Source organism: Lonchura striata, chromosome 7 (genome assembly GCF_050655825.1).
Source record: "Lonchura striata isolate lonStrDom1 chromosome 7, ASM5065582v1, whole genome shotgun sequence".
Classification (NCBI taxonomy): domain Eukaryota; kingdom Metazoa; phylum Chordata; class Aves; order Passeriformes; family Estrildidae; genus Lonchura; species Lonchura striata.
The window spans coordinates 22,613,164-22,626,570 of NC_140709.1; the positions used below are offsets into that span (position 1 = coordinate 22,613,164).

The following is a 13,407-nucleotide window of genomic DNA, read 5'->3' on the forward strand; positions in this document are numbered from 1 at the left end:
AAGAGCGACCTGCTGGTTTTTAGATGCCTCAACATGAAGTGCTGGTTTCAAAAAGACTCATTTGGAAGGACAAATGAGCACAGACTGGCATCCAAACTGGAACACGTGCACCAAGAGTCCTGTGAAAGATTCACCTGACCCAGAGCTGGCTGCTGCCCTTCAGAGCCAGGCTGACCACTTCCCTGAATATCAGACACATTCACTGCAAAGGCACAGCCTCATGTGACAGCCTCCACAAGCACCCACTTGTTCTTCCCTCCATTGTGCAACTCCTTGGATTGCATCAGAGGAAATGATGGGCTTGGCAGAGCCAAGAGGCCGCGCAGAGAGCCCGGCCTGTGCCCAGGAGGGAGTGCAGCCGCGGTGCTTCCCCCGCGCCTGGAGCTCAGCTCTTTCCCTCCCAACACCAACGCCTTGGCCCAGGGCAAATGCACTATGGGATTCAATTTGTGTATTACTGACCCAATATTTCTAACTGGAGAAAATGGTATGGGGTTAAGACTTTTCCCAAGCAGGCAAACAGTGATTTGATTTTGGTTGATTTTGGTTTTATTTTCTTTGCAATTTTGAAGACAGAGAATCAACTTCTCTCAACAGAAGACAAGTTTGCTTTCCCATGATCCATGTAAGCAGGAGGTGCCTTGTACCGATGGTTTTTCTGTTCATTTAGTGATATGCTCTTCCAACCACATTGATAGCTTAGTTTGGACATATAAAGGCACTTTTAATAAGATAAACATAAATGTTAAACAATTCACATTAAGCCACCATCTGGCCCCCAATGGAAATTTTCATGTTTTAGATTTACATATCAGCATTTGCCATCTGGGCAGAATCTGTTATACATTTTATGAGAAAATCTCTGACTACATTGTAAAGTTTGACAATTAACTCTTATTGCTCCTAAGCAAACATTTGCAGAAGGGTAAACAAAGGAAAGAGACCCTTTTTCATGTTACTTTCACAGATTGACTTCTGTGCTTTAAACAAAATGCTAATCTTTTGTTTCATCCCTGTCTGGTTTATCAGACTGGTTTTGGTGTTGTTTGGAATATGAGCCATTTACAGGTAGCCTTGCTAGAATGGAAACATCCAGCAGCCCAAGTGTAAGCAGAGAAATGATCTTAGCACCTTTAACCCACTGTAAGCTATCTCCTGGATCCAGAGCACATTGTGAGGTTGGTGCATTTACTTCTCAAATCATGCCTTTTGCACCATAAATTGAGATAACATGAGCAGAATCTCCCACCAGACAGGGATCTGTTTTCCTTTCCTATGATCTGTTAGCAACTAACCCCACGAAGAGATGATTTCCCATGCCAACAGGAGTCAACAGAAGAGCAACAGCATCAATGGCTAATGCATCCAGCAGGGAGCTCAGGCCAGCACCGCACCAGAAGTGGGGAAAAAATCCTACATCTTACCCACAGAAAGAGACAGGGCTAAGTATCCCTGACTTCTTATGTTTTCCTGAAAGAGAAGGGAATGAAGAAAAAAGCACCTTACATTTCTGATTTAATAAAAAAAAAACATGTTGGAAGTGAGACAGGTTCAAGGACCTCAGACACTTCAAGGCAAGAATGAAAAGGAGGCCAACAAGTAATAAGGCAAGTACATGAGGAGCTGGTAGCATCTTATCAGTTAAGAAAAGTTCAGTGGAAGCAACAGCTGAAGGTTTTCACCTTATTATCCTCTGGAGGAACTGATTTTGTTTAAGTAGCTTTCAAGAATTATTTATAAATAATTTAATGTTTTCAGATGATCTCTGGACTCTCCATAACTACTGTTTTGTTTTCTAAATATTTTTCAAGGTAAGTTAATTACAGAAGAAAATTCTGGACACATAAGCCTTATGCCTGGGGCACAGCAGCAGGAGCAATACTCTCATCATTGGCTCAATCTCATCATCAATAGTCAGAATGACCTATGTTTTTGTCCCACCACATCTGGTCTGCTTTGAGGTGACCATTTACAGTACGACAGATCAGGGGATTCCTGCTCAGTGTTGCAGATCTTTCTGCAGAAGACTCTTTCACGATCTCAGACACTCCAGAAGCAGCTGTGCTTTTCTGAATTGTTTAATCAATATATATTTGAGATAGCGGGTTTAAAAGAGTAGTTTAGTAGGAGTTTAATACAGAGTGCTGGTTGCCAGAGGCTGAATGGGGTCTGTACTGATCCCACCTCAATGTACATTAAAAATATATATATAAATCCCAAATCCACTCTCTCCTTTGCATGGCTTACAGAAAACAAAATTGTAAGTTTAAGACTGGTACATATTTTCTTTGTCCAGTACCTGATTTTTCCAAAGTTATCCTCTAGTACTGAGGACCAGATCTATCATGCATTTTATCTGCTCCAAATTATCTTATTTCTGCCTTAGACCTTACTCTTTTCCTTATGACTAATATGGTAAACTGATAACAATGAATTTTTCTTGAATAAACTGAATTATGCTCATATTTACAAGTGCTACCATGGCTGCTCAAAAAAAGCTAAAAATGGCCATGGTTGTCATCCCACTTCTTCAAACGTAGTCCTAAATCTCTTGACATCCCAGAGTGCTTTCTGAAGCATCTGTATCTAAAGCAGTGAGCCATACATGTTTTCAGAGCTTTGCTGTTTTAATTAAATAGGTTCTGTTTTTCCCTTTTAGTCTTAATTTTATAGTGTTAACCCAATTTTCACTTTTCCACTGTATATCTGGCAAGTAGTATTAAAGTCCCTTACACTCCAATTCTGAATCATTCATTCAGCTTAACAGAGTTGACTTGCTATTTCTTTATCTTGCATCAGCAGCATTACAAAATTAAGTCAATAAGTAGAAAAAGTTAATATGTGTTCAAGTTACAATCTATTACACAAGTTGCATAATGAACTTGGGAGGCTGGCAAAAATACAGAATTGTTTACCAAGAGTGAGTCAGTATGTCTATTTGATTTTGCTTGATACATCAACAAAATTCTGCTGTGCTGTCCCAACAAATAAAGTGAGCGATTCTGCTGTGGCTGACATTGTAGCTGTTGTCTAATCTCCATGTACTGCACCACATAACTCCATTCTGAAAGGTATTCAAACAGCAGCCATCTCAGACCAGCTTTTCCTGAAACAAAATATGGCTTTAATGCCTTTATTTGTGTTTGGAGGGTTTTTTTCTTCCCAAGTTAATACAGCATCATAATGAAACAGGCATTTATTGAATTCTGTCATTTATACAACAACAACAAAACCCTATGTGTAAATAAATAATATGAGAAAAATATTGCTGATCTTTTAACCCCAGGAATACATGAGCCTTTGCATCCCACTTTAATTTAACAGGTAACTGTTTTTCAAATACTGTAGGTTCAATATAGAAAATATTATCTTTTAAGATATTTTGCTACACCCAGCCAAACGTGTACTCCGCAGACATTGCCACAGGGTACTCACTAGTTTATACACAAGAGGATTTGTTTGTAATAATGGCTCAGTCATCTGGGAAACATGATCCAGTCAAATTATAGCATGTTATTTTTTCCAATCAAACAAAAAAAAAAATCAGGAAGCAAAATGAACACAGAAACAGAGTAAAGAACCTAAAAATCTGCAAATAACATTACGTTGTATAAATCTTGAGTTATAACCTATTAGCCACTATTTGATTTCAACACCTTTTGGAAAAGCATGTTTCAAACCAAACATGAAAACTGTGTGTTTGTTTGAGGGTCCCTATATTCTCCAGGATTGTATCTTTCTCATACTACATGTTTTCACTGCATTGGCATCTTAGTTTAAAATCCCCATTTCCAGCTGTCGTTCTGCTGATGGCTGGGCAAGTTACAGGGACAGCACCAGCTGGGTCACTACAGCTGCAGCACGGCTGGATGTGGACACTGCACACTCTGACACTACGGGAGCACATCTCAACTTCCACCCCGCTCCTCCCACAAGCAACTCGCCTTGAAATTGTTGTTTGTGGACCAAACTACAGTGGCAAGCAACTGGAGTGCCTGGGTGAGTTAGAAAGCAAGGAGGCTCACCCAGTGTCCTAACAGCACATACCCAGCAGCTGTCTTTCAGAAGCAGACAGCTACTGTGGCTGCATCAAGGAAATTCCACACAAACACCTCATCAGCCAGGAGTATTATCTTAAGACCAAAAGCTTAAGAATAGGGTTATATTGCAGGGAACAGTGTTTGCTCCAGATGTGCCTACATCTGGCCTACATCTACATAGGTACACAGTTCCCTCTGCACAGTCTGTGGGGCACAGGTGTTAAACAGTGAGCCAGTCCTGCAATTAACATGCCCTTTTCACATACATAATCCATATAGACAGCACTGGGAATTCAGTCAGTGCACAGTTCTCACTAAACAAGCATGTTGGGGTTTTTTGAGTGTTCAACCTCCAATACACTTCTTACTTAGTTTCTGCAAGGGAAAAGAAACCAAACCCAGAAAACAGGCCAAAAATACATTGCTATTCAACTGCTCACCACTGGGCAGTACAGAATCATAACAGATTTGAGAAAGGGATACCCAGAGGGGCACATTTTCACTGTGCTGGCAGTATCTTTCCAAAAGAGTAATTCTTGGTTAAATGGCACTGTGAACTTAAGTTGACACTGCGAACAGCCTTCACTAGTGACATACTTCAGTCAATAAAAATACCATTCAACTGTGCACTGTTGACCAAGAACACTCTGCCTAAATTTACACAAAGCATCATAGAAATCATTATTTAATTTGCATGAAAAGAGTTCATATAGCATTTCCCTCTTCTCTAACCACACCAAGATATTCCACAGAAGGAAGCAAGGGCAGATTTTACTAATTTTCTTAAGCACTCATAATCCACACATTTATCTGCAAAAAGCAAGCCTCTAGAAATCATCAGCCCCCAAAAGCAATCTCTTTCACATCAAGGTCCTGCAAAGTTAAACAACTAATTCAGAAAGCTCAAAAGGGGCCAACAAGTCAGGCGTCTGCATGTCAATCTATAATTTCTGTCACAATGACAGCTTTTGCTTAGAAAAGGTAAACCCACTGAGGAAGTGAACAATAACAGGGTACAAAACTAAAGCTTTGTCTGTGTGGTGCATTCCAGCGCTCACTTTTCAATTTATAAATTCTGAAAGCAAAAGGATCTAATTCATCTTCCAAAGCATAAACCAGAGCAGGTAAATGGTTTTATTTCTCTTGCCAAAATAATGCTCAATATCTTCAAAAGAGCAACAAAACTGCAAAACTCAACTGTCCTTCTATCCAAATCAAGAGCCTCCACTACCCGCCCCTTTCCTTGGGGCTTTTTCCATGTCTGTCCCCTTGGAGTATACAGGAGACTCATAGCCCGTTTTATGAAAAACTCTCATCCCAAGCTTCATTTTGAATTTAAGGTAATCCTGTGGGTCTAACCTTAGTGACAGTTTCAGAATAATCTGAAGCACTCCATTCACAGTTTTGTTCTTTAAGTGGCTTCCATTCTTAACTTTGCTGACAAAAAGAAACTTTGAGAGATGAAAGATGTCAGAGATGTATACAGCAGCTGTCAGCTGAGCTAAGATTCCCAAGTGTGGTCAGTGCAGACTGGACTCCTGAAGTGGTCGATGATAAAGGATTACAAATCAATCCAGAAAACATTCCATGGTACTATAACATTTCACTGAGTCACAATAATTCATACTAGTTGAAGAATTAACTTGATAACATTCTAGTTTGAATACTAAAACCAAAATAGAAAGCACAATATCAGAAGTCACTGTGATGGAATTTGTCATGTTACACAGCTATAAGGCACATTAATACAATGTGCATTTCCATAGTCAAATAATTAAATTTAAATAATTTGGAAGACCAGCTGTCAGAAATAAAGATTTAGATTCAAATATAAGTACAGGTTTTCATATTATGTTTTTTACTAGCACCATTTTTGTTATTAACTTACTTTTATTTTCATCCTTTGGCATCTTAAATCCTACGTGTTTCAAAAGTTTATGCATGTTTGTTTGATTTCTTTTACAAATATCAGTGGGACAATCTTCCAGAAATTCCTCAGTTGACACAGATCTCGAGACCCATCTACAGCAGAAACAAAGCCAAGTGTGAATATAATTGTGTGTCATAAACCAGAAAACATCCATGCATCTCATGTCAAGTAATTCACAGCAGATTGCACCAGGGTCTACAGTACACTTGTACCAAGAAGATGTATTGTCTGCAATGGTGCAGACATGTCAGTGACTCCCCCGTGACAGTGGGGTGGAACACCCCTACTGACAGGTCTTGGATGACCTCTGCTGCTACACTCTCCGTGTTCTCCTTCCAGCCATGAAGCATCCGAAAAATCTTACCCTTCTGAGCTGAGCTGCACCAGCCTTCAGAGCCACCCACTCATCCCTGCCATCCTCTCTTGCCCATTGTTCTGCTACCCAGCTGATTGTGGAACACGTCATCTGGTCACATAACTGCCCGCAATCCAACTGGAAATACCCTGATTTAGAACAAAACTCAGTCTTCTTACCCAAGAGTATATAACTCAAGCAAACAGCTCCTGAAGGCAGAAAGCAGAAATGATGAAGTGCCCCTGCCCAGGTGGCTGGCTGCAGAGCAGGCATAAAACTGCCCCTCTCACACGGGAGCAGGCAGCATTCCCAGTGGCAGACCTGCACCAGCCACATGCTGCCTTGGAATTCTGAATGGGTATCCCCCAATGGGGAGCCCAGGCAGCACAGGAAGCTTTCCACTCTAATTACAGAAATAAGTAGGAGGATACTCATTTTACCACAAGGTTTCAAACAAACAAAACAATAAAAAAAACATAATATTTTTATCATAGCTCTTTACGGCAAAATGGTGGCGATGACCTGAGCAGGAAGCAAATCAAAGTCACAGCAACTTTTCACATAACTCAGCTGTTGAAAAGTCACTGCTTTAACATTTCATAGGTATTAATTTTCAAACATGGCAAATAGACACACCCTTAATCATAAAACAAACCTCCTCTTACAGGCACACTATCAACCAAGCTCCTTCTGAGTCAATTACCCAAGAATACAAACTTTGTTTCGCAAGCTGTCTCCAGGAGTGGAATTTTTGTTATACTTACAAGAGACAGCATGTAAAATCAATACAGCAAACAGCAATAAAACTTTGAAACTGCAAGACAGAAGTGGGGGCACGGAGGGAAAAGTTGATATCTGTACATTTCATAGCAATACAGAAGATACTTCCTTAAAAGGTTTTAACGAGATGGTTTCAAACTGATCTTACATAACTTTGTTGCTGTAACTTCAATCTTGAAGGAACTTTCTTTCCCTTTCTCTTCTCTTTTTTAACTAGATTGGTAATAACACAGCAGAAGTTAGGCTAAAATTCTAACTGCAAGACATGTACAAGGTTGAGTGGTTTCAACTCCCTCACTACTGCAACAGCATCCACAACTAATACACAGCTTATGAAATGGTGTAGTTTTAGTTTACATTTAAAGACAGAAAACATCAATAATCATTTACAGTACCTTCCAAGTAACTTTGCTAAACCAACACTGTTTTATATCCCTTTTTCCCATTATAAAAACTGCAGCAAATCAGGCAAAAATCAGAAATCTGAACAGACATAACAAAAATTTTCAACTGTATCTGTAGTGCATAAATTGCAGCCACATAAGTATTATTTTAAAGCTAAAACCATTCTACTAGAGCTGTGCCAATTAGTACTTATGTTAGGGCTTAGTAATCTACTACTGAGCAGCAGTTATACTCTGCTGGTAGGACAATGCTAACTTAACTTTGAATTATTAACACTCTTATTATTCCTAATAGCTTTCCAAGATCTCCAGAACAACATGTTAAAACATCTAAGTATTTTAAAGTGAATTTTAAAGTAAATATTAACATATAAATTAAGAGGCAAATACAAAGCCAATGTATTGACATGTAACATTGAAAAATCAATGTGTCACTGAAAGAAAACACAAAATACTTCATCAAGAATTCAAAATGGCAAAAGACAGAAAACAGAAGATCCTTCATAAGATAAAGACAAATGCTGCTCCCCAAAGCAGTCAAATAATTAAACACTTGTATCTGTACTAGATGTTGTCACACATTGCTTGGCTACCCAAATTAATATTTAATTTAATATATGCTGCCAAATTAATACTTAATTTAAATGTATGGTTCTGAGACATTTGGCTTCCATTTGAAATGGCCACTGTGGGCATACACATGTTGAAAGTAAAAACTAGAGGAATATTAAAACAAGATAATATAATGGGGAATCTATTTTTAAATTTCCATATTTTAAAGAATAGTAAAGAAAAAATAAGAAATATGAATCTAGAAATCACAGATATAGAAAAATAGGTGTTGGTCTGATTGTTTTACTACTATGTTGCACAGAGCAGTTACACGGCTCTTTAGTAAAGCTCAAGTGCTGTAAGATAATTGAATTCTTGCTACTGCTAATTAATACGTGACTGTCACTAGCTTTGCTTTTCCCATACAGAAAGCAGCTACTGGGTAGGAAAGCTGAAAGTACACAATGCCTATCTTGAACTGAATGCATTTTCCAGTATCTGTTCCAGATAAGCCTTCCACTGTTTTCAGCAGTTTTATGCACCACAGATAGCACTGCCACCTTCAGTTCTTACCAGTGGTTTAATTGTTTACCTTAATGAAACAAATATGCCATAAAAGAACTGCAGTTGAGCAACCCTGAGCAGCACTGTGGCTTGCTGTATATCAGTCATCCTTGGATAACACAAATTCAAAGTCATGACTGCCAGTTCCTTCTCCATGACTTCTCATTGGTCATATTGAAAGACTTGCAGATGTAGCAAAGGAAGTATTTTCAAAACCAATTAAATCAGTTTATTGCTGAGAAAGGACTAAGCCGACCAAGGTGCCATAATCTTTCCCCTTCACCTAAAGTGGCATTCTGTGGCACAAAGTCCAACTTTGGTATAATATACTGGATCAGAAAACTGAACAGACTTCAAACCCTTTCAAGTTTTCTAGGAATGTGCTACATTAAAATAATAGGTTACTCAGGGTTGAAATGAGATGGAGGCCAAAGCAAACTTTAACCAGGTGATTAACCCAGAGACTTTGCAGGACTTCTTGCTGGCTGCAACTCAATCAGCAAGGGATTAATATTTAATTCATGCCAATGGGTTACTGCCTGAACTTGTACTGTACTGGCTTCAGCCAAGACAATCATTGGAAATACATCACACTTGCACAAATTGGCTTAAATTTAGTGAATGGTTTAATAATTTTAAAGCTTATCTTTATAATTGCAAAGAGAAAAAAAAACAAAATAAGCAGTGCTCAAGATAGAAAAATCAAACTAATTTCTTCTTCACAATGAGTCACACACCCAGTGTTACAAGTATGGGTACATGTGGCATCATTTACTGGCATCTTCATCTGAACTTTCCGTATTTTCTCCTTCTCCCTCAAGTTCAGCCTTCTCTGAGCCTGCAATTGACTTTATCATTCTCCTTATGAAGTCTACTGCATTCCAAAAACTTCCTGTGACAAACTCCAACAGCTTTTGCTGTTTTGAGTTTTCTTAATTCTACTGAAGGAACAAATACAACAAAATTTTAAAACTATGTATGAAAAACCCTAGAAAGGAATAGCATGAATTGATTTTACTCAGAATACTTCACTTGGGTCCTTCCACTTCTAGTGTTCCTCAACATCACCTTACAAAGCCCAGCATACTCCACAAAGGTTTCTGACTTTTTTTTAACAAAATAAGTATGTTCAAGATGCTATTGCTACATTAATTTCAGTCGGGATCACAGAAGTAGCAGTACTAATCAAACAGATGTTTTTATGCTTTGCAAATTTAAGAGGTACGGAAAGTAAAAGAAATCAAAACAGTATTCAGGTGCAACAATAGAGACAATAATAATTTCCTTGTCTTTCAGGGTTATACATAACCCACAGCATTCAGGATGAGTCCTACAGCATCTCTATTTTTTCAATTAAAAAATAAAAAGAATAAAGTAAGAGACGGAAAGCAAAAATTTATTCTTGCCCATGAACATTAGTGGGAATTGAACACAAACCTTCCTAAAAGCCCACACAGTCCTATAAAAACATCTCAGCTTCTTTAAAGCACACAAGAACAGCCAGCTGCCTTCTGCTTACAATGAATGCTCTTTTTTTATTCCAGTTTGGTCTCTTCAAACATTTCCCAATAAACTTTTAAAGCCAATCTCTTCTTCAACTTTGAGTGCTAAAAATTAATTTCTTCAAGTCAGTCAGGTTTTCTGAGACAATGAACTTGCACTTCCACCCAGTTTCCAATACAACTGTAATTTCTTGGCACATTTTAAAGATCTGCTACATAACAGGATTCATATAATGGATATTTACTACACTAATAACAACAATATCCAATTAGCTGTTCTCCTGAATGGATTGACAAGATCAACTCCTGCTGGGCAACATTCATTTCAGCCAAACATGCTACACTGCATTGTATCTAACGCTGGCTTAACTGAAACATATTCTTTCATGAGTTTTGAAGGAAAGAAAGCTCTACCAATACAGCTCAATAGCAAGGTGAGCACAGAACTACTGGAAATGTCAAAATAAATGCATTTTTACTTTAAAAAGTGCTTGTGATACTCTCTCATGTACTTCCTCCAAACATGTCCTACATTTTAGTAGATAACAATATATTCAGAAATGTGGGGATTTTTGGAATTCATGCACAGAGTTACATGAATATATGTATCTACAGATACGTTGATCAGATATTCCTATTCAATAATGTTATTAAATCTCATTATCAAGAAACTAAAAAAGAAAAAACATCTCAACAACCCAAAAAGCAAAGACTCGCTGCCAGTCCTGAGTGGGGTACTTGCTCGACTTTCCCACAGAATCTACCCTCATGTGGAAATGAAAGGCTATCAGAGAATGAAAATAAACCCACTCACTTGACAAATTAATGAAGCAGGTCAAGAAAAAGTATGTGTAATCCCTCATTAAAGCCCTCTATACTGAAGAGATCACACTAATTGAGCTGGAGACTCTTCAGGACAGCTTTCTAGGTAGAAAAACCCTAACAGATACACTTGCATGCACACTCAGTTATTTATCCACTTGGTTTTGCCAGTTGTTGCAATTAGTCTTACTTCCAATCTAGTGCAACCCACAGCTTCATCGTGTTGGAAAGGGAATTCTTTTTGACCTCTTGTTCTGAGGTTCAAAATTTAATAACTAAGTGGCTTGTTGAGCTTTTTTTACAAGGTAACAGGAAACTGCTCCGATAACTTCACATTTACTGAAGAGAAAAGCTACTAAATCCTGCCTTCTCAAGTGTGATTTGAAACATCCAGACCACTTGTTCCACTGCAATCTTTTTTTCTTGGATGGTTTAAGGTCCATGTAGGCAACATTCCATTTCACCTTTGTGCACGTAAGTGCATCCTCTTTCCAGGCAGAAAGGTACAACAAGGAAATACTTTTTACAGGAATATTGCAGGCAATAGTTCTGCTAACTCCCCCAGAAGTACATAGCTGAAAAGTGGAGGTTTTATATTCTGGTTAAGGAGTTTGAGCAACCTCTACACACTCACCTTCACTGCTATGACTACTGCTGCCAGGCACACAGACACTAATAACACCCTTCCCGTCTGCCAGCTTGTAAAATCTGAGGGGCTAAATGCAGATTGTGTCCTCCCCTCGTTCATTTTGAGTGAACATTTTATGGTACAGGGTATGTGAATTTTCCATTTAATTAATACCCTTAGGGCTATATATGTCAAAGATGACGATAAGTTGCTATCTAAAAAACACACTCCCTTTTCAAGCTAGGTCTGCAAGAGAAGCAATCAGCAGCTGCTGAGCTCAGATACGAAAAGTGCAACAGGTGGCTCAGAGAGAAGGTTCGACAAAGCAGGCAAAGGAGTAACAAAAGCGAGGTTTCTGGAAGAGAAGTCACAGTGGATCGGTGAGAAGGTACAGAATCATATACGCAGGAATTGCTTGGTTAAGAGTACTTCAGGAATGCCACTGAAAGTGCCTGGATAATACAGGCAAAACCAAATTCACAGGGTGCTTACGTAGCACCGGCCGAGACAGTGATTTCTGTCGTAGTATTTGCCAACAAACTGAGGAGGCAAGGTGGAGGTCATGGCTGTGCTACCCAGGGCTAGAAAAACAGACGGGCCAAGCAGAGTTACGAGCAGCCCAAGACTCGAAAGGAACTACCCAATGAACAGAAAAAGGTACATCCAATACTGCTGAAGTCATAGTGCCTGTAGGAAGTACCCACTTACATATCCTACAGCATGGACAACGTTAGAAGAAACTCTACTGCACAGCATATGCATACCAACACACACGAGAAGAGCATGAGAACACTTGAGTCTTAAGTTTGAAGCAAGGAAAGAATTAAAGCAGCTCCAGAACAATTTTTAGGTATTACTTCTTTAAACCCAACATTTTGTTGATATGTTTCTATTCAAACGCCCAAGAAAAGCACAATTATATAAAATTATAATGGAGTTCAATTATGCTTTCAGTTATTCACGCAGCTCTTGTGCAACTAGTTTGCAACACAACAGTACTGAACTCCCGCCGGCTTCGAGAGAAGAGGCTCCACAGTACACGAGTACAAACCACAAACACCTCTGAGCCTCCAGGACATTCGCCCTGGCGGAGGCCGCCGCGGCTCCGCCTGCCCAGTGCCCAAAGCCCGGCGGGGGTTTGCAGCCGGCGGAGGTGCGGGACAGCCGGCCGGGCTCCGCGGGCTGCGTGCGCCGGGCTGATGCGGAGCCGAAGGCGGGCCCGGAGCCGCGCAGGGCCGGCGCCGGCTGTGCGGCAGCCCGGCAGCGGGCCCGGCCGGCTGCGGCAAGCGCGGTAACTCACCCGAGTGCGAAGCGTGAGCGCTCGGGCCCGCCGGGGCAGCGACTCGAGGCTGTACCCGGCTCGGGCAGCCCCTCCGGCCCCGGCGCCTCCCCAGCCGCTCCCTCGGGGGAGGCTCCGGCCCCCGGCGCCGCCCGGCCCTCCCCGCGCTGCCGAGGCTGCGGGCGGCGGCTGCGGGCGGCCCTCGCTGACCCCGGCCCGGCCCGGCCCCGCGGGCGGCGCGGCCCCGCCCCTACCGTGACTCAGCACGCTCGGGGGCGGGCCGGCCCCACGTGCTCCGCGGCTCGTGACGGCCGCCCCGCCCCGCCCCGCGCCCGCCGGGCCCGCCCGCGCCCGCGGCGCCGCTCTCACCTGCGCGGCGGCCGCCTCCATCAACACGCCGGGGCCGGGGCGGCGGGGCCGGCGCGGCGGGCCCGGCACCGCCCGCCGCCTCTCTCGGCGCTGTTTGGGGACGGGGCCGCGCCGGGACGGCGGCCGCCCCCGCGCTCCGCCCCGACCGGGCCGCGCAGCCACTCAGCGCCCGCGGGACCCGC

General features: G+C 41.4%; 1 protein-coding gene across 2 annotated transcripts in view; it reads right to left on the bottom strand.

Moving 5' to 3' along the window:
- The window catches only part of NFE2L2 (NFE2 like bZIP transcription factor 2), a 21,804-nt gene extending 8,497 nt beyond the window's left edge, over positions 1 to 13,307 (bottom strand). The window contains exons 1-2 of one of the 2 annotated variants that reach the window (XM_021552379.4): positions 12,878 to 13,011; positions 5,929 to 6,062 (exon numbers count right to left, since the gene is read on the bottom strand). In XM_021552379.4, the coding sequence (XP_021408054.2) occupies positions 5,929 to 5,940 (12 nt within the window). In that variant the 5' untranslated portion in view covers positions 5,941 to 6,062; positions 12,878 to 13,011. Of the gene's footprint in view, positions 1 to 5,928; positions 6,063 to 12,877; positions 13,012 to 13,225 lie in introns of those variants that run through there. The other variant, XM_085585131.1, reaches the window with a different exon arrangement.
- Positions 13,308 to 13,407: the final 100 nt, after the last annotated feature.